The following is a 19,118-nucleotide window of genomic DNA, read 5'->3' as shown; positions in this document are numbered from 1 at the left end:
GAACACACTTCAAAACACATCACAAAGCAAATTGTAATAACGCCTGTATTCTATCACATCAATTTATAACCGATAAGCCATTCGTTTTTATTGATCATTAAATCACGTTAATGCGCATGGAATAGATGACCTTATTTATTGATTTGGCATTAACTTTATGGAATAACATGATGATTTAAATATACAAAATAAAACGCTTGTATAATACCACTTTTTGAGATTATTTAGGCGGGATAATCCATAGCCCGTAACTTAATTTTCTTTGAACCCATGTTATGTTTAACTTAATTTTTTGTTGTTGCTTAAAACACTGTGTAACAAGAAAATAAGTTTTTCTTCGAAATAAATATATGGTAATTCTTCGAAATAAATATATGGTTTTGAAAAGAAAACAGGTTTTCTTGGTTTTCTAAAAAAATTGCGCGAACAACACGTGTGGCTTTTCTCGCAGCTGGTCGCATATTGAATTTGTAATAATTTGTAAAAAAAAATAAAAATAATAAGAATAATATATAATTTAAATGTAATTTTGTTTTAACATCACTAATTTTTTTATTATACCTTAATTATAATGTCTACCGGTTTCGAAGCTAACCGCTTCTTCATCAAGACTGATCAATATTTTAATCAGTATTAATCACTATTAACAGTAGTATCAATCAGTCTTGATAAAGAAGCGGTTAGCTTCGAAACCGGTAGACATTATAATTAAGTTATAATATAATACTTATAGTGATTTTAAAACAAAGTTACATTTTAATTATAAAATATAAAATAACAAAGTGCTTCAAATATAAATTATAAAAATAATAATGTTTGAAATTAGACCCTTAATAATGACGCGACTTATTCTTATTTCGAGAACTACAGATGTTTTTATCAACACGTTATAATACAAACAAGAAATACAAAAATAATCTTGGTACTGATAACGTTATATTCCCGTTAAACCAACCCCCCCCCTTCAGTTAATACCTCACCCATTAAAAATAAAATAAAAATCTTACAAAAAATCTACATACATTTTTTGCGTAATTTTCGATAATATTTTCAACGCTAACGCCTATAAATAAATAAATGATTTCAATGAAAGCACTTTAAAATAAAGAGATAAAAGCTTTCTTTATAAATACATAAATGATAAAGCTGCAATAAGGAACGTCCGCATAATAAAAATATCCTTAGGAATAATATCATGGTCGACCCTTTTAGAATACCAAAATGCCCCAAAGGCGTTCATCCTGAAACAATGGACTGAAAAATAGCTTTTCAGGAACCTTTCATTTAAAACCCGAAGAAAGTCGAAGTAAAAATATTTTTCTTTTAAGATATTGAAAATATCGCCTCAAATTCAATACGAAAGTTTTACATAGTTTAAAAAAACTTAATTTAATTAAAGAAGGTAACATTTTTTGGGTTCAAACAATTTGAATTTTAATGATTTAATCGTATTTATATATCCAACAATTTTCAATTATCTATTATTAATTATATCGAGATTTTATATTTTTTAACTGAAAATTGACAGAGCGATTAAAAAAATAAATTAAAAAAATAAACTAACTATTACGCCGCTTCAGAAGTAGGCAAAGAGAATAGAACGCGACACCAATGTGTATGTGCAAACAATCTTCGCCTCTTTAGCGTTCATGCATCTCCTCATAACACACATACTCACCGATTATTCCGACTACTAATCTGACCCCTTTAAGTATTTGAAATACTTGGTCATGCCTAGTTTTCCTTGGTCTTCCTATGCTCCTATTTCCAACTACATTCGCCTGATGAATTTGTTTGTTCTTTCTCCACTGAATCGACTCACATGCAAAATTATTATTAATAGTGACGTAATTTTTATGACGCATTTGAATATCTAACCCTAAAGTACAAAAGTATTGAAAAGCATATATTTTTTTGAAAGGTTAGACCAACTGTGAAATAGATCCATGATTACAAAAATATAATATAACAATAAAATAATTTTTGCTACCGCGTTTCCTCACCGTAGTTATTGCGGTGTTGGCCTTTCCTTATCTAACTCTCAACAACCACCCCTTGGGTTTTTAATATAAAATAAAATAAAATGTAATATTATAGGCGGATGCTGAATCATTCGGGCCAAATTATCTCTATATGCCCTATCGTAAACGTTTATACTCGTACGTTATACAAATTAATCGAAAATACGCTATATAATAAAACAAAAACGATATAGTTTTTTTCCGCTTTTATTTTATTTGACTAGTGACCGGGTTTTGTCATTACCGACATTATCAGACTGGTGGGAGGCTAGAGAAGTTATTTGTTTGATAAACAATAATCTAGGGGTTAGAAACCATGATTTGATACAAATGTTATAATTTTTCTGATGAAAGGAATTTAGGCAGAAAATTATAATAGAAATAACATTAATTTTTTTAAAGAGTTTTAAGGATTTTAAATAAATTATGTTTTATAAATGGATTTTTGCCACAAGGTCTATATTCAGATTCACATAAAAATTATTTGAATATGGATGAAAAAAATCCATTTTTATAAAAAAGTGATAACTTAAACCAGCTTATCACAGATTGTAAGTCCTTAAATATACAGACTGCCATATTTTTCTGCACAATTGTTGAGATATTAATTAAAATCTTAATATTTAAGGGACAGTTTTTTTTTTAAAAATTTCATCTCCTTATTTCAGTCTTGTACTTCAATAATTTTAAGTCAATACTTTAAACTTTTTCAAAAATTTATTAATGGATAAAAATTCAACAAGAACATACATTTTATAAGATCTACGAGGTCATGCTTCCTATTCAAATGACTCCAATCGAGTTTTCATACTGTTTCTATTTTTATTTTTTTTGCATAAAATATGAACTTTCTGTAAGCTTTTTTAATGTACATATACAATATGCAAATAAAAATAATTTGGGCTCGTCCGGGATTTGAACCCGGGACCTCTCGCACCCGAAGCGAAAATCATACCCCTAGACCAACGAGCCGAGTGCACTAGTTTCATTTCGTAAACAATGGATACATTTAAGCAATACGTGACCAAAAGTATATGGAAACTAGCACTTATTCAATAAAAATATGATGACTAATGTGAATTCTACAGCGATAACAGCAATATCAATTTGCAATTATTAAGAATAAATATCAACTATCTATATGGCTCGTTGGTCTAGGGGTATGATTCTCGCTTTGGGTGCGAGAGGTCCCGGGTTCAAATCCCGGACGAGCCCTTTTTTAGTCACTCTACCTATTTTTTTTAATTATTGTTATTTTTTTATTCCTTAAGCATCAACACGTGGTCAGATATTTTTTCAAAATGTTAGTAAATAACCACATCCAAAATGTTGGTCAATCGGTTTCAAGACGTACGCGTCACTTCGTCGGGACCACACCAGCAAACAATTAACACTATTCACAATACCAATATTCCACACACACCCACACAAAATATTTGAATCTATTTATAAACTTCTGAAAATGCTTAAAGTATCGCAAGAAGAAAAATCGCCATGGATTCTAAATGCACTACACTAGAAAAGGAATGTCATTTTAAAAAATCAGTTAAAAATAACAAAAAAGTATACAAATATCAAGATTTTTATTGATATCCCAAAACAGATAAAGACGGATATATTTTAGAAATTTGTGAATTTCCAGGGCTTAAACAAACATTGAATGAAACATAACTAGAAAAACATACATTAATTTAAACAACATTAAACATATCTTGAATGAAAAAAAAAATAAAACAAACTTTGAATCAAACATAATTCGACATACCTTGAATCAAACAAACCTCAAATTTAACAAACTTTGAATTAAACATAATTTAACATACCTTGAAATAAACATAATAAAACAAACCTTGAGTTAAAAATAACTAAATATAAACATAACTAAACAAATTATTTTGAGAAATAAAAAGACTTAGTGTTTTGATCCACTCACATTTTTATTAACCAACTAGTTTCGGCAACAACCTGTTGCCCTCGTCAGGGTTTAATTTATGAATAAAACTATTAGTACTAGTAGACTAAAACTACTTATCCGCACCCCAATGGTGCATAGGGCAGTGTGTCATATAAACGCAGTGTTATCTTGATCGTTTACACATGAAGGAAAGGTGATCAGCCCACCGCTTCAGGTACCAGTCCAGGGTATTATTGAATAAATATTACAGTGAAAAAATCACTCATATTTATTTCACCCCCCCTGAGAATCGAACCCGGGTCTTCAAGAACGGTAGCCGAGCTTGCTGACCATTACACTACGGAGGCGGACATTTAAACTAACCTTGAATTAAATTAAATTAAACTTACTTTGAATTAAACAAAGTTAAACATACCTTGACGTTGAGCGCGTTGTGCGCCGCATCTTGCCTGCAGTGTACCACCCTGGACTGGGTGCCGCAAGGGCCGGAGCAGGGCCCCCAGGGCAGGGGCGCCCAGCGGGGCGCGCACGGGCCGCCGCAGGAGCGTGGGGCGCCCGCGGCCGGCCGCGGCCCGCAGCGGCGCTCCGGCACGGGCACCTGCCCTATGTCCCGCACGCAGGCGAACACCGGGGTCTGGATGCCTGGAGATTGAAAAAATGTTAGCTTGTCATTTGTGGTAATCATATTTCTTGAATCAAACATACCTCAAATTTAACATAATTAAATAAACTTCAAATTGAATATAATTCTATAAACTTCATTTTAAACATAATTAATCAAACCTCGATTTAAACAAAAAATAACATTTTATTAAAATCAAACACTTGAATATACCACTTTAATGAGTTTTATTTTTATTTATAACTAGTTTCGAAAACGACAGATGTTTTCACACAAAATATATTTATGTGTATGCATTTCTATGAATTTCTATTGCTTACATATGTATATGTGAGATTGACTTTTCGAGTGGGTGTAAAACTTTGTTCGGAAATTCTAGATTTTATCCGCTTAAAATGTATTTATAGCAGGATTTCTTTTAGTTTAATTAACGTAACGCATAGAATGATTAGACACTGGCTAAAATGGTTTTGGAGAGTGAAAAAATATCAAAGATGTGAAGCATAGAGTTGGCAAAAGAAGGATGAAAGTAGACTGAGTGCAGTCGAAATGTCACTCACTTAGACAGATCAAGTATTTCAAATACTCGAAAATAATTAAGTCGGGAGTCAGAATATTCGGTGGGTATAATTATAAGATTTTTTTAAAAATAATTTATATAGCACCATTTTCGTGAAATACTACCAAGGGCGTTTAAAGCCTCAAGGGTATGAATGAGAAGATGCATGAAGTGGAAGAGGCGAAGATTGCTCGAAGATAGATTGACATGGGGTTCAATTCCCTCTGCCTACCCCTGCAAAGAAGCGGCGTGATGGTTAATTAGTTAGTTTGATTTTTGATGTCAAAAGAAAAATCTTACCAGCGCACGGCTTGGAGCACTGCGAGTATTTGACTATCTGCCATACAAATCTTCTTCTTCTATGCCGTGGAGACATGTGGGGCTGGTGAGGTTTTTCAGATTCAGTAGCCAAGACTCCTGGACCATAAGGAAACTTGTCTTGATCGATTCTCTTATGGTCGATGGCATTCTCATCATCATGCACTTCTTTGGGCGGAATGTTGCCAGTGTTCTCCTGTTTCGGATCTGCATTGGGGCTCTCGTCTTGGTCTGGTCTGGTCCTGTGCTGGCGGCTCGCGGGAGGAGAGTGGTGGCGAGATGTATTGGAGAGGTTGTGAAGAAGAACTGGAGCTATGACTGCTTTGGAAGGAAGCGCTTGAGGTTTGTCTTCGTCTTCCGGTATTTGGATGGTGTATTCGTATTTGATGCCGGGATTGGGGTGTTGGTAAAGGATCTGAAATAATAAAATGTATATTAAAGATATAAGTGATTAAAGATATCAGTGATACAAAATATCTTGGATTTGCAAGTTTTAAATAAAAATTTAAAACTAGCAAAAAACGGAAAGAGGTGAGCCTTAAATAATATTTTTGTTGTTGGTATCCTCTTTTAAAGTCCTCTTAATAGCTTGGAATAAGCTCGTTTATTTGATTTTTTTTGCTTATAGGAGGTTATATTTTATATGTTAAAAGCATTAATCAGTCTTGATAAAGAGGCGGTTAGCTTCAAAATCGGTAGACATTATAATTAAATTTTAATACAATATTTATAGTGATTTTTAAACAAAGTTACATTTTAATTATAAAATGGAAAATCACAAAGTTAGTGCTTCAAATATAAATTATATTAAAAGCATAAAAAATAATAAAAACAACAAAAAAAAGTATTAAAAAAGCACTCCACCAACAAGACACACAAGGTGGCTTGGTGGGTCTCTGCAAAAAAAGTTCTAATTATGTAAAAATTGTGATTTAAATAAATGTACATAAAAAAAAAAAAAAAAATGTTACTTGATGGTATGGTAATATACCTAACACTCTCCTTATCATTAATCGTTCACTTTATGTAATGCATTTTAAAACACTGCTTCAAGACTACCGGTTTCGAAATAACCATTCCATCATCAGGTCGAATGTAGACATTCCTTGGATTATTATATTAAGCAACGTGGATGTGCTCCAAAAAACAAGAGATGGAAGGTGTCCAGGGATGTGTTTAGAGGAGAAAAGTATGAGCTAATGCACCCAGTGGCGTGCATTTCATATGGGCACATAAACAGTGCCTACCCTAATGAAATGCGAAAAAATATATGGAAAATTGTGACAATAATTATAATTAATGCCCGTAAATGCCCAGACTTAATCTTTGATGAGATGTCAAAAAATAATATGAATAAATACTCTTATATTTATGTTTCAAAATTGGTTCATATAAATAAAGAACTTCTAAGAATTTGAGTAGTGTGGTTGTCAATAATGGGTAGAATTGATGAATGTTACACGTGTGTAAAGTGATCACTTAAATAAGCCTATGACGGTCGTCAGCCCCGTAAATGCCAAAACTTCCATATTCTTCATCATCTTTGATGAGATGTCAAAAAATAATATATTAAAAATAAATTATTTAAAAAAAAACAAGTTATCTCAGTTATTTCTCCGCGACAAAACACGCATTATTAGAGTTATAACAGTTAAGTCTAAAAAATTCATAATAAAACTCTGTTTTCCTAATGTCTAACTCATTAAAAAAAACTCTGTGCACTGATTGCATGTAATCATAAATGGCAAACTAGAAGGTTTACGAGGTGTGGGCAGAAGGCAGATCTTCCGGCTCCAAAATATTCGAGATTAGATAGCCATCGGAACAGTAGAGGCGCTGTCTAGAGCTACCCATTACAGGGACACATACATTCAAGTGATAGTCGACGTCAAGGGCACCTGACATGGTACATAAAGAAAAAGAAGAAGATAGACTTACCATAACATCTACGGATTGCGTAAGGGGCCCAGGGGCCGACAGAGCTTCCACCATAGTTCCACTCTGTCTTCTGTAGAAGAATTTAGTACCGGCTGCTTCGTATTCTCCAGACCAGCTGATGGCGAAGTTTCCATTAATGACAAAAGTTCCATTTGTGATCTTCAAGGCTGAAACAAGACAAAGTAACCAGTTAGTCCAATACATATATAATATTTAAGTTCTTATTGCCTTTAACGGATACGTTAAAGGCAATTCAACGGATTATCTTATTGCCTAACGGATACGTCAAAGGCAATTTAACGGATTTTTTTAAGCAGAGTTTTCAAGTGTGAAAATATTTTAAACAATAAAACCCACAATTGGCATTCCGATAGAGCATTAATTTTAAAATCTTATAAAATTCGATCTGGCTGATTTTGAAAGTAGGTGCCACAAACATCCTTATAATTTAAAAGAAAAGAGTAAATAGATTATTATAATTCCTACCAAAATATTTTAATCTGTTTCCGAGTCTGCGTTACCTAAAACAGAGCCGGTGTCCGATTTAAATAACAACGAATTGGCCCCAACGGATTTCAAACCCGCATATTTAATAGCAGTTTTCTCAGGGGGTCTTACACAGATACGGTGTAAAATATGGATACTCATTAAACGAAAAGAATAAACCTAACCAATAAGTATGTACGTTTAAACCCCGTGACAATACCCCAAACAGATGTGGACTACATGCAAAATCGATTTGTGGAATATATATATACATATATATATATATATATATATATATATATATATATATATATATATATATATATATATATATATATATATATATATATATATATATATATATATATATATATATATATATATATATATATATATATATATATATATATATATATATATATATATATATATATATATATATATATATATATATATATATATATATATATATATATATATATATATATATATATATATATATATATATATATATATATATATATATATATATATATATATATATATATATATATATATATATATATATATATATATATATATATATATATATATATATATATATATATATATATATATATATATATTAAATGTTATATCGTCAAAAAGTGCTTAAAAATAGATATAAGAATGTGGAAAAATTTGAGAAAAATTCAACTGATTACCATATGAAAAAGAGACTCATATATATAATATGCTTATTTTTATATATAAATTTTTAAACGATAAATTGCCAAAATATTTAATGAATAAAGTTGTTTAAAACAACAACAAAAATAACGAACATGTTACTAGAAATAAGGATAAAAAAACAAAATATCAAAATCGTTTTATGTATAAAGGTTTAAAAATATATAAATAGATGCCTGAATGTATGAAGGATGAAAAAAGTCTGAAAGAATTTAAAAATGAATGTATTTGTACTGTCAGAAGATGTAAATATGCATTATGTAAAAAAAGTTTGAATTAAATGTAAAATTAATTAAAATTAATTAAAAATTAAATGTAAAAAAACTGACGAAATAAAAATAAAATAACACAAGTTAGCACCCCCCAGCAAAGCAAAAAATCTAATTCAACACACTTTATGATAATGTACATAGAACTTTAAGATCCGAAACACAGAAACTCATCAAACTAAAACTAACACATATCGCTCACTCCTTTCAACAACATCATAAATAAAAAAAACTCGATTTTTCAGGATATCGTTTTTGAAGTTTAAGAATATAGTAAAATTTATTAAAAATAAATATATCAAGCCACTTTTAACTGTGCAACAGATCTTTTTAGGTAAAACCTGAAGGTTTATTCTCCATTTGAAAAATATTTAGTATTTAAGTATAAAAAAAACAATACCTTTTCTTCAAAATGCAAAAACAACACATTTTGCCTTGTAACGGGTAAATATTAAGTTAAAAATATGCCACTTTGCTGGGATATAGTACATTTTCTGGGCATTCTGAAAACACATCTGGGCAACTGAAAATTGTCGATTTTTAATTTATGACGTTGTTGATCAAAATAATTTTTATTATTATGCTGTTACTTTTTAGTCTTGCGCCTCGAGTAAATAGCAAAGATTGTAAAACATAATTAAAATAGTAAGACACGTGAGTTGAATAACTTTATGTACATATGTATATTAATTTACCGATTATATTGTTACAGCCGATTTTATCCATGGATTGGCAACATTGCCTTTTTCAACCCATCCCCCACCCTTATGTTTTCCTATAACACATTGAATTGCAAGATGCACTTGTTCACAAACTAGCATTAGTAGTGAATTGCTAACGATGGCGAAATATTAATATTGAACCGGGTCAATTACCGCGACAAACCGCCGTGGATAATATTAACTTAATACAGTCCGTATCGCGAGGAAGTGCATTTGATTGTTAATTCTGTGTTTCCAACTCCGAGCAGAGTTCTTCATATTTCAAGTCTGGTTCAGCATCAGGTGAGTCAAGCTCTAAATAAATTTATTTATTAAATTATTTGATATCATATTTTAACTATCATTTTATTTATTGTATGGAAACTATATTGGACAGGGCCCGTATTGAGGTATTCGTTGACATTTATTATTAATTTCTTTTTACATTTCTTTTCATCATTTTTATGGAAATTTTTCAGCCTTTATGGAAAATGGAAGTCAGTTGTACTTATGTTCTTGTTTTTATGCAATTTTATACCATAATAATGAATGTTTTATTGACTTAAATAAATATTATCTTGTAGTTTTATGTACGTATCCTAAAGCCTGTTAATTGCAATTTGCGTGCTTAGCTGGGAGATGCTTTCTTGTATTACGTGGGTGTAATTCTTAAATGCATATGCAAGCATTGTTCCAGCATACAGTCGTTTGACTATCATAAGATGTAATATTCTCTGTGGGAGTCTCTCTCGGAACTTAAAGTGTTTAATAATGAATTGCTCGTACCTCCCTTTCCAATAATCCGACACTTTTTTAATCAATTATTTTCAATTTGCGAAACCCCATTTTAAGTATTTTTCCATTTGTATACTTAAATATTTAATGCCTTCTAAATTTGTCAATTTTGGGCAGTGTCATGTATAAAGAGTATTGTGTCGGGTTGTGGTCCCGTGGTTAGTTTCGCGGACTCAGAAGTCAGGGTTTCTCGGTTCGAACCCACTCTACCACAATTTGATACCTATTTCTGATAATGAGCAGCTTAGGATCACAGAAAGTGTATGACATTGAAATATTTGTGTAAATAATAAAAACACAAATATTTCTCTTAAAAAAAAGAATCGATGATTTCAAAACGAAAGTAATATAACAAATTGATTTTAAAAGGAATGACGAAGCTATTAGAGAATTTTTTGTTATTATTTAAAATTATTTTACATAATTTAAATGATATTCATAACAAATATGTATTATTATTTTTAAAAAAAAGTGTTTTTATTATTATTTACACAAATATTTCAATTTCATACTATTTCTGTGAGCCTAAGTGGTTAAATATTTTTTGGAAACACCCTGTTTATGTATAGAGGTCGGACTTGGTAATGGTTTGGGCAGCAAAGGATGTGGGGAAGAAAGTGATTTAATCCACATCAAATGATGACCCTCTCGGGTCGAGAAGTTATACATAAACTCACTTGAAATAACGTTCAAGGGAAGACCTTGAGAGGATTCTGGGCGCACCGTTACTCAAAATCACCATTTTATAGTTATGTACCCCTGATACATGCGGAAACAATGCAGTGGCGTCGAGACGAAAATTTCAAGTAATTTCACAACATTTCGAATGCGTCCAAATCCTTGTTCACAAATCTGGGTATCTCCACTTTAGGAGTGATGTTATTTTTACATTTTGACATCTCAACATAGACGAAGAAGAGTATGGAAGTCTATGTATTTGCAGGGTTTTTTACCTGTTATTGGCTGGTTTATGTGATCAATTTATATACGTGTAACATTCATTGTTCTACACATGATTGATAACCACACTACGCAATTTTTTGAAACTCATATGACACGTCGCTTTTTATGTGAGTTCACTGCAGAATCTATGGTTGATTTGAGTTGGTTTTTTATTAAGCGACTCGTGCCAATATACATGTATAACATCACCATTATACCCATAATTGACATCCATAATCTATTATTCTTCTTCATCTATAGGTACGTTAGGATTTCAATATATATTTTTTATTACATATTAATATAAATACATATATAAACGTGTCATAGTTTTTTTATGTTGTGAACTATGCTATTGACTAGAAAAATCGATGAGGGCACATCATTATAATTTGTAATAAGTAGATAAAATCTAGATTTGTGAAAAATGATTTGTACACACTCAAAATACTGTGATTTCGCATTATTTTCTCTGTATTGTGTAATGTGCCCTTGACTGGAAAACTAAGTTAGGGCACATCATTATAATTTGTAATAAGTGGGCGGGATCTATATGTGTAAACAATGATTTGGACACATTTTTAATATTGTGAAATCACATTTTTATTTACTGTTTATAGATTTATTTAAGGTCAAGTTAGGACAGGAGTCGAAATAATCGTCGGGTATGTACGAGGATATGCATGCATGTGGAAAAAGCTAAAAATGTTTGCAAAAACAGGGTGGTAAAGCGTTCTATTCTCTCTGTCTACCCCCGCGGGGAAGCGGCGTGATGGTTTTTAAGTTATTTAATATTTTGATTTCTTTAACCTTTCCGAGAGTTCAAAAATAATGTCCGACTTTCTCTGGGGAGTGGGTTCTTTTTACATGTTTTTTTTTTTCATTAAATCGATGTATTATGAAGATACAAATTACGTTAAATTAATTTAAAAAAAAACACCTATTCGAATACTTTTCAGTTATGACAAAATAACACACTAATATCCACAGATGTCATTGCTATACAAGTAACATCATTCTAACTGACAGACGGACTACGACGTTCATTAACGTCCATACTCCCAGACAGGTTAATGTTTGCGTTTTAGACGCACTAATTAATCCATCAAAATATTTCAAATTAGAAATATTCAAACACTAGAAAATCATTTAAAGTAATTCTACGCCACTGTTTTATTTCAAGAGGTTCGTCATTTTAATCGCTTTACGCACAAGTCGTTCGTATTATTAAAGGGATAATGTCACAACTTGGGAGTTTACAAAGATCACTCGAAATTCCTTCAAAGTGTGGCGGTAGTTTAATTTGGGGATGACACAGAACTAATGGCCACGTCTCTTAACCATCAACTTCAATTTAATATGATTGTAAATGTAAGACTCAGTATTTCGCTCAATTAATTATGTTTTAAAAAATGTGTCCTTTTCATAATTGAATATATATAAAAGGCAAAACAAAGTATGGGATTCAAAATAAATGAACCGAAAAAATACTTATGATTAAAATGTGACTTTGTTTTGAAATCACCACTTATTCATATTTTATTATAACTTAATTATAATGTCTACAGGTTTCGAAGCTAACCGCTTCTTCATCAAGATTAATAATCAGTATTGATCAGACTTGTAAAGAAGCGGTTAGCTTCGAAACCGGTAGACATTATAATTAAGTTTTAATATATTAATAGTGATTGTAAAACAAAGTTACATTTTAATTATAAAACGGAAAATCTCTAAGTTAGTGCTTCAAATATAAATAATATGAAAAAATACTTTACGGAAAGATATTAGTATTAGTGATTAGTTCATTTGTTTCCTTTAAACATGCTTCTACTCGTACGTTTTATTTATATGGCCTATAACTATACCCGTTCATTGGTTTATATTTTACAATTTGCTATGTTTTATTTATTTATTTTTAATCTTTTTTACTTTAATTAAAAGAAATGTTATTTTTGTAGGTCTCTTGTTAACCTTTACCTTATATGTAGTGAGTAATGGTAATTACTCATCGGAAATATTATATATGTTACTCTTATGTATAGATATGTTTAAAAAAATAAAGTGTTCGGCCGATAAAACAGTGAGCGACAGAGAAAAACCAAGATGGCGACGTTACGTTATTTTTGAGACGGATTTAGTAAACTAATTTCGTTTGGTTGTTTAACAGAGCAACACGAGTATTTTTAGGCTAACATTAAAAAAAGTTTTTGTTTTTGTTGATATTTATTCAATAAAAAAGGGCTCGTCCGGGATTTGAACCCGGGACCTCTCGCACCCAAAGCGAGAATCATACCCCTAGACCAACGAGCCGTGTTCGCTTCAGAAAACGATTTTAAACACTTGCATTTTATTTCACATAAAAATACAAGTATTGTGAAATTTTGCGGACGCTATCATATTTGCAATCGCTGTTCTAGATTACTGCCCATCAAAGTAAAACACAGTTGAGTTTTACCTCGTAAAAACAAGTAATAAATTGTAAATAAATGACATATTTGAAGAAGTCTATGTGAGGTGGTATTCCTAAATAAAGAAGAAAATGGAATTTCATTAATTCATTCGGCAGTCACTTAGTGGTAAAATCTATGCTTTTGAATTTTATGTTTTACTTAGCATATACCACTATTTCTTAAAATCTACTGTGACATCGCTCACTCCTTTCAAGAACGTCATAAATCAAAAAACTTGATTTTTCAGGAGAACGTTTTTAAAGTTTAAAAATATAATACTATGTGTTAAAAATAAATATTAAGCCACTTACTGAACTTTGTACTGTGCAACAGATCTTTTTAAGTAAAACCTGATGGTTTTTTCTCCATTTGAAAAATATTTAGTTTATTTAAAAAAAAAATTAAACAATACCTTTTCTTCAAAATGCAAAAACAACACTTTCTGCCCTGGAGCGGGTAAATATTAAGTTAAAAATATGCCTCTTTTGCTGGGATATAGTACATTTTTTGGGCATTCCGAAAACATGCACAACTGAAAATTGACGAATTTTGATTTATGACGTTCTTGAAAGGAGTGAGCGACATGTGTTTTGCTGCATTACGCATATTTTTTAATACGGTATTTGAAGCGTAGCGGTATTTACTAAGTAAAACTTAAATTAAAACAATTTGGAATTCTGGGCATTACAAGGATAACGACCTGTTATTAGCTGGTTTTAGTAATGACTTTATTTGCATCACTTTACACATACACACCACATGATTTCATATATTCACCATTCTACCAATTATCGTAGAAATAATAGTGACATTTTTTGGTTTCAAGAGATCTCGCAATAAAAAAAATTAAAGGCACCCTAGAAAGGTACTCTGAAACAGGGAACGCGAGAACGACGCGAACATTGTTTTTTTTCCGGGAATTGTCATTTTGCCGTCGTAATTTTTACGATGGTTTAGTAGTCTAGGGTTAAACTATTTGACTTATATATTAAATGTCAAAATCTAACGCTGATTTTTTGAGTCTACAACGTTGTTTTTATGTTATTAAAAAATTAGGACCAGTAGTCCATTTAATCTTCACATTCGTTTAAAAATGCCGTAACAAGACAAAACAATTGTCACATTTTTTTTAAATGTACCTTTCAACAATATAAAATACAAGATAGTAGACTAAAAAAAGTAGATAAGATAACTCGTCTTTCCACACCCATTTTTTTTAGTTACCTAAAAAATTATATATATTTTATAATTATTTCGAAGAAAAAATTGCCTTTTCAATACAAAAACGGTGTTTTTAGAAATAGATCAATTGCGTAAAATGTTACCTAGATGTAGAGAAAATTTAGTTGCGACTTAACGAATACCGGGCCTTAAGTAGTCGCCTTAAATAACTCACGAGGTATTGCAACATTAAGAGCAATGCCTTTGAAGATAATTCAGTTCCGTTTAGAAATGATATAAATCCAATTCATTTTGTCATTGAGATGTCTGTATGGGGTGACACAAGTTAATGATATGCTAGTTTAAATTACGATGCATATGTGAGCGCCACATACGGAAGCCTTGTTAGAGAATTCCACCCCGTTAACAGCCCTCTGGAGATGCGTTGTGAGTAATATCGCGTAATGGGGTGTACCGGAATTCCCTTAACGCTCGCCTGAAATTCAGTTCAAATTAATTAAGAGTAGGTTGTTGCTCAAATAATTCTCTTGAAAATGAAATGAAAATGAAACCTGATTTTTTTTAAAAATTTTTATTATTATTTCATCGTATATAATACGTTCACCTCCGTGGTGTAATGGTTAGCGTGATTAGCTTCCGTGCTGAAGGTCTCTGGTTCGATTTCCAAGGGGGGGTGAACATGAATATTAGTGATTTTATACTCTAATATTTATTTTATATTACTCTGGACTGGTCTCTGAGGGGTAGAAGTGATTACCTTGCCTTCATGTAAGCAACGTTCAACATAACACTGCGTTAATACGATGCAGTGCCCTATGCACCATTGAGTGTGGATAAGTGTTAGACGAAGAAGAAGAATTTCATAATTATAAATTACAATACACAATATTTTTTTTAAATTAAGTTTTATTTGGTAAATACAGCTATTTCTTAAAATCTATTGTGACACGTGTTTCGATGCAATACGCATCATTTTCAAATACCGTATGTAAAGCTTAGTCTAAGTAGTCCTTAAAACATTAAAGAGGAGTTAGAAGCTGTTTTTTTCTTTATTAACGTTTATTTTATGTATTATTATTATTTTTCAATGGGAACTTAGACAATAGGGGGGAGGCTAAAGTCAATTTCATTTTGTTAATTGTGGGTTTATTATTATTTACTTGGTAAAACTTAAGTTAAAAGTGGATAAATATTACCACAAAGGGACTGCTGAATGAATAAATAAATAAAATTACAATCATGTACATTGCTGGCTTTTCCCGTGCCGAGGGCACATTTTACAATACATATTTATAAAATTACGTTAAGAAAATTGTTTATAAATTGCAATCAAATACAACTTGGCCGAATGATCGTTTTCAGATCTACCCGATTGTAATATACATATCGCTCACTCCTTTTAACAACGTCATATATCAAAAATCGTCAAATTTCTGTTGAGTTTTTCGTGTTTTCGGAATGCCCGAAAAATGTACTATTTCCCAGCAAAAGCGGCATATTTTTAACTTAATATTTACCCGCTACAGGGCAGAAAGCGTTGTTTTTGCATTGTGAAGAAACGGTATTGTTTAATTATTTTTTGGATTACACTAAATGTTTTTCAAATGGAGAAAAAAAACCTTCAGGTTTAACCAAAAAGATCTGTTGCACAGTAAAAAGTGGTTTGATATTTATTTTTATTACATTTTATTATATCCTTTAACTTTAAAAATAGCCTCCTAAAATATCAAGTTTTTTTTATATATGACGTTGTTGAAAGGAGTGAGCGATATATGAATAGCTTTTGTTTTTAATTTTGTTATTTAAAACAATTTATGGAGAATGGAAGCAGATTGTATATTGACTATTATGCAACTTTATTGCATTACAATGAAAATTATTTTGACGAAAAGAATATGGTTTTATTTGATGTTATTGTGTTTTGGATCTTGTAGTTCTATACATTTTCATAAAATGTGTTGATTGTGATTTGTATGAGGTGCTTACTTGTGTTATGTAAGAGTGAATTTTAAATTATTAAAAAAAAAAACAAAAAAAAAATTAAAAATAAAATTGTAAAAATTAAAACTAACATTACCAGAAGATGAAAACATTTGTAAGTTTTGGAAACTAGTCATATATTTACGTATAAATACAACTCATCAAGTGGTTTATTCGTGTGTTAAATTAAAAAAAAAATCAACATGTCATTCCACAAAGTTAATGCCGAATCAATAAATAATATAAATTTTAAACATTAAGCGTTATTTTTTTAACACTTTAAAGTAATCATAATTTTCTTTGTAATTCAACAATCTGATGTAATTCTGTTTTTCAATCTACTCATTAAAATTTGAATTGCCGATAGCCTTTTTGATAATTTAACATAAAATTAATGTTATCAGCGTAGATATAAAATAGCATTGAAAATTCGTGATAATAATGACGCATTTGATTAAAAAAAAAGTATTAAAGGGTAAGGGCTCGTCCGGGATTTGAACCCGGGACCTCTCGCACCCGAAGCGAAAATCATACCCCTAGACCAACGAGCCACGACGAAAGGTGGATGCATTTTTATATTTAAACAGTACCGGATAAAAACACGTTGCAGTATCGTAAAAATACTTTTGTATGCATTTTTAAGTGTTGACGCAATCACGTTTTTGCTCATTAAAAATAAAGCATGTAAAAATGTGTAGTTTAGCTGGGGATTTTAGCAGTTTTAAAGGTATTTATTTAATGATAAATACCACTTTTTATTAAAATCTAATGTGATACGTTTTAAAAGCTATTTGTTTAAAATCATTTAAAAACATATTTTAAGCAGTTTAAATTGAAAATGAAAATGAATCATTAATTTTACTAAATGCTGTTTCTCAGTATTCATAGGGAATAGAACCCCACACTACAGTCTTCGCAAATATTCTTCGCTGTTCCACATTCATGTTTCTCTTCGTAAATGTGGAAGAGAAATCATTCACAAGGGATAATTCCCCTCGTTTTGTGTTTTGACCCGGGATCTCGCAGACCAAACGAAAACAATACCTACATATTACGATGTTTGAAAATGATGCGGAATGCATTGAAACACGTGTCATAATTGATTTTAAGAAAAAGTGGTAATTACCAAGTAAAACTTAAATTAAACATGGATAAAAAAACTTTTCTTCTCCTTGTTTCCTTTGGTCATTAGGTCCTTCATATAAAATGATATATAGAGCATGTCAAGGACTTTCGTAGGAACGAAAGCGTTACACAAGTGTCAAAATAACATAGGGTTTAGTATATGTAGTGTTTTAGTGTGGAGCCGATATTAATCTTGGGATTAATTAAGGAAATTCCAGGACGCAATATATAAGGGTGTCATAATATCGCGTGTCATGTCCTCGCGCCCACCCCCGCGGTGATAGGGGCAAGCGGGCGAACCTGCGAGGAACTTTTACCTTACTTTGTCGTGTGTCGTGACGCTGTTCGTTAAGGAGGGTGTAATGTGGCGATATACGTCATAACCCCGTACTTACGAACTGCCTTGATGCATTTGAAATCGTTCGTAAGGATGCGACTCCATTAGTGCGATGCGCTGCGTTGCGTCGTCGCAGCGTCCACTGCATAGGTCGACGCGGTGTTAATTTGATTATTAATCATGTGATTGCAAAGCGATTAGAATCTGAAGCTCAAGAGCTCTAGATTCTGGGATTTAGGAATGGAATTGTTATAGGTTCGACGCTGCGACGACGCAACGCAGCGCATCGCATCAATGGAGCGTCACTCTAAGTTGAGTTATGTATGTGTGTATCTTCTTTCTTTTTCTTTATCTGCCGTCTCTAAGCTGCAGGATGTAGGCTTCTTCTAACGACTTAGAAACAAAAATTTGCTTAAGTTTTAAGAAGCCGAAAATAGTTGTTAGTTTGGGTTTTTTCACTACTCTATTTTGTGTTTTTTCTAAAAAAATCGAGTTCGTGGTTTGTTTACTTCTTTAGAAGGTTCTTAGCATTTAAACACTACGCTTGCTAAACGTGTTGTTAAATTTAAGTTCATTCGCCATATTTCGCTTAAATTCAAGTTTTATGTATGTATTTATGTATGTATTTATGTATGTATTGTATTTATGTATATGTACATTAAATGTATGAAAACATAACATTACCCTTTTATATTACACATTTATATAATGCTGTGACCTATGCACCATTGGGGTGCGGATTAAAGGTT

General features: G+C 31.3%; 1 protein-coding gene and 4 non-coding genes across 5 annotated transcripts in view; 1 reads left to right on the top strand and 4 right to left on the bottom strand.

Annotated features, from left to right (window-relative positions):
• LOC148304540 (thrombospondin type-1 domain-containing protein 4-like) overlaps window positions 1-19,118 on the bottom strand; it is a 118,022-nt gene that overhangs the window by 15,356 nt on the left and 83,548 nt on the right. Inside the window, exons 3-5 of the mRNA XM_088268055.1 lie at window positions 7,374-7,540; window positions 5,418-5,850; window positions 4,352-4,578 (exon numbers count right to left, since the gene is read on the bottom strand). Of these exons, the coding sequence (XP_088124181.1) occupies window positions 4,352-4,578; window positions 5,418-5,850; window positions 7,374-7,540 (827 nt within the window). The remainder of the gene's footprint in view (window positions 1-4,351; window positions 4,579-5,417; window positions 5,851-7,373; window positions 7,541-19,118) is intronic.
• Window positions 2,922-2,993, bottom strand: TRNAP-CGG (transfer RNA proline (anticodon CGG)). The gene has a single exon. It is a non-coding gene; the product is annotated as a tRNA-Pro (tRNA).
• On the top strand, window positions 3,165-3,236 carry TRNAP-UGG (transfer RNA proline (anticodon UGG)). The gene has a single exon. It is a non-coding gene; the product is annotated as a tRNA-Pro (tRNA).
• On the bottom strand, window positions 13,534-13,605 carry TRNAP-UGG (transfer RNA proline (anticodon UGG)). Its single transcript has one exon. It is a non-coding gene; the product is annotated as a tRNA-Pro (tRNA).
• TRNAP-CGG (transfer RNA proline (anticodon CGG)) lies at window positions 17,387-17,458 on the bottom strand. Its single transcript has one exon. It is a non-coding gene; the product is annotated as a tRNA-Pro (tRNA).

The sequence above is a fragment of the Brachycentrus maculatus genome, unplaced genomic scaffold (genome assembly GCF_059751285.1).
Source record: "Brachycentrus maculatus isolate JH-2025_06_01 unplaced genomic scaffold, ASM5975128v1 h1tg000311l, whole genome shotgun sequence".
NCBI lineage: Eukaryota > Metazoa > Arthropoda > Insecta > Trichoptera > Brachycentridae > Brachycentrus > Brachycentrus maculatus.
This window is presented reverse-complemented; position numbering and strand designations above follow the sequence as displayed.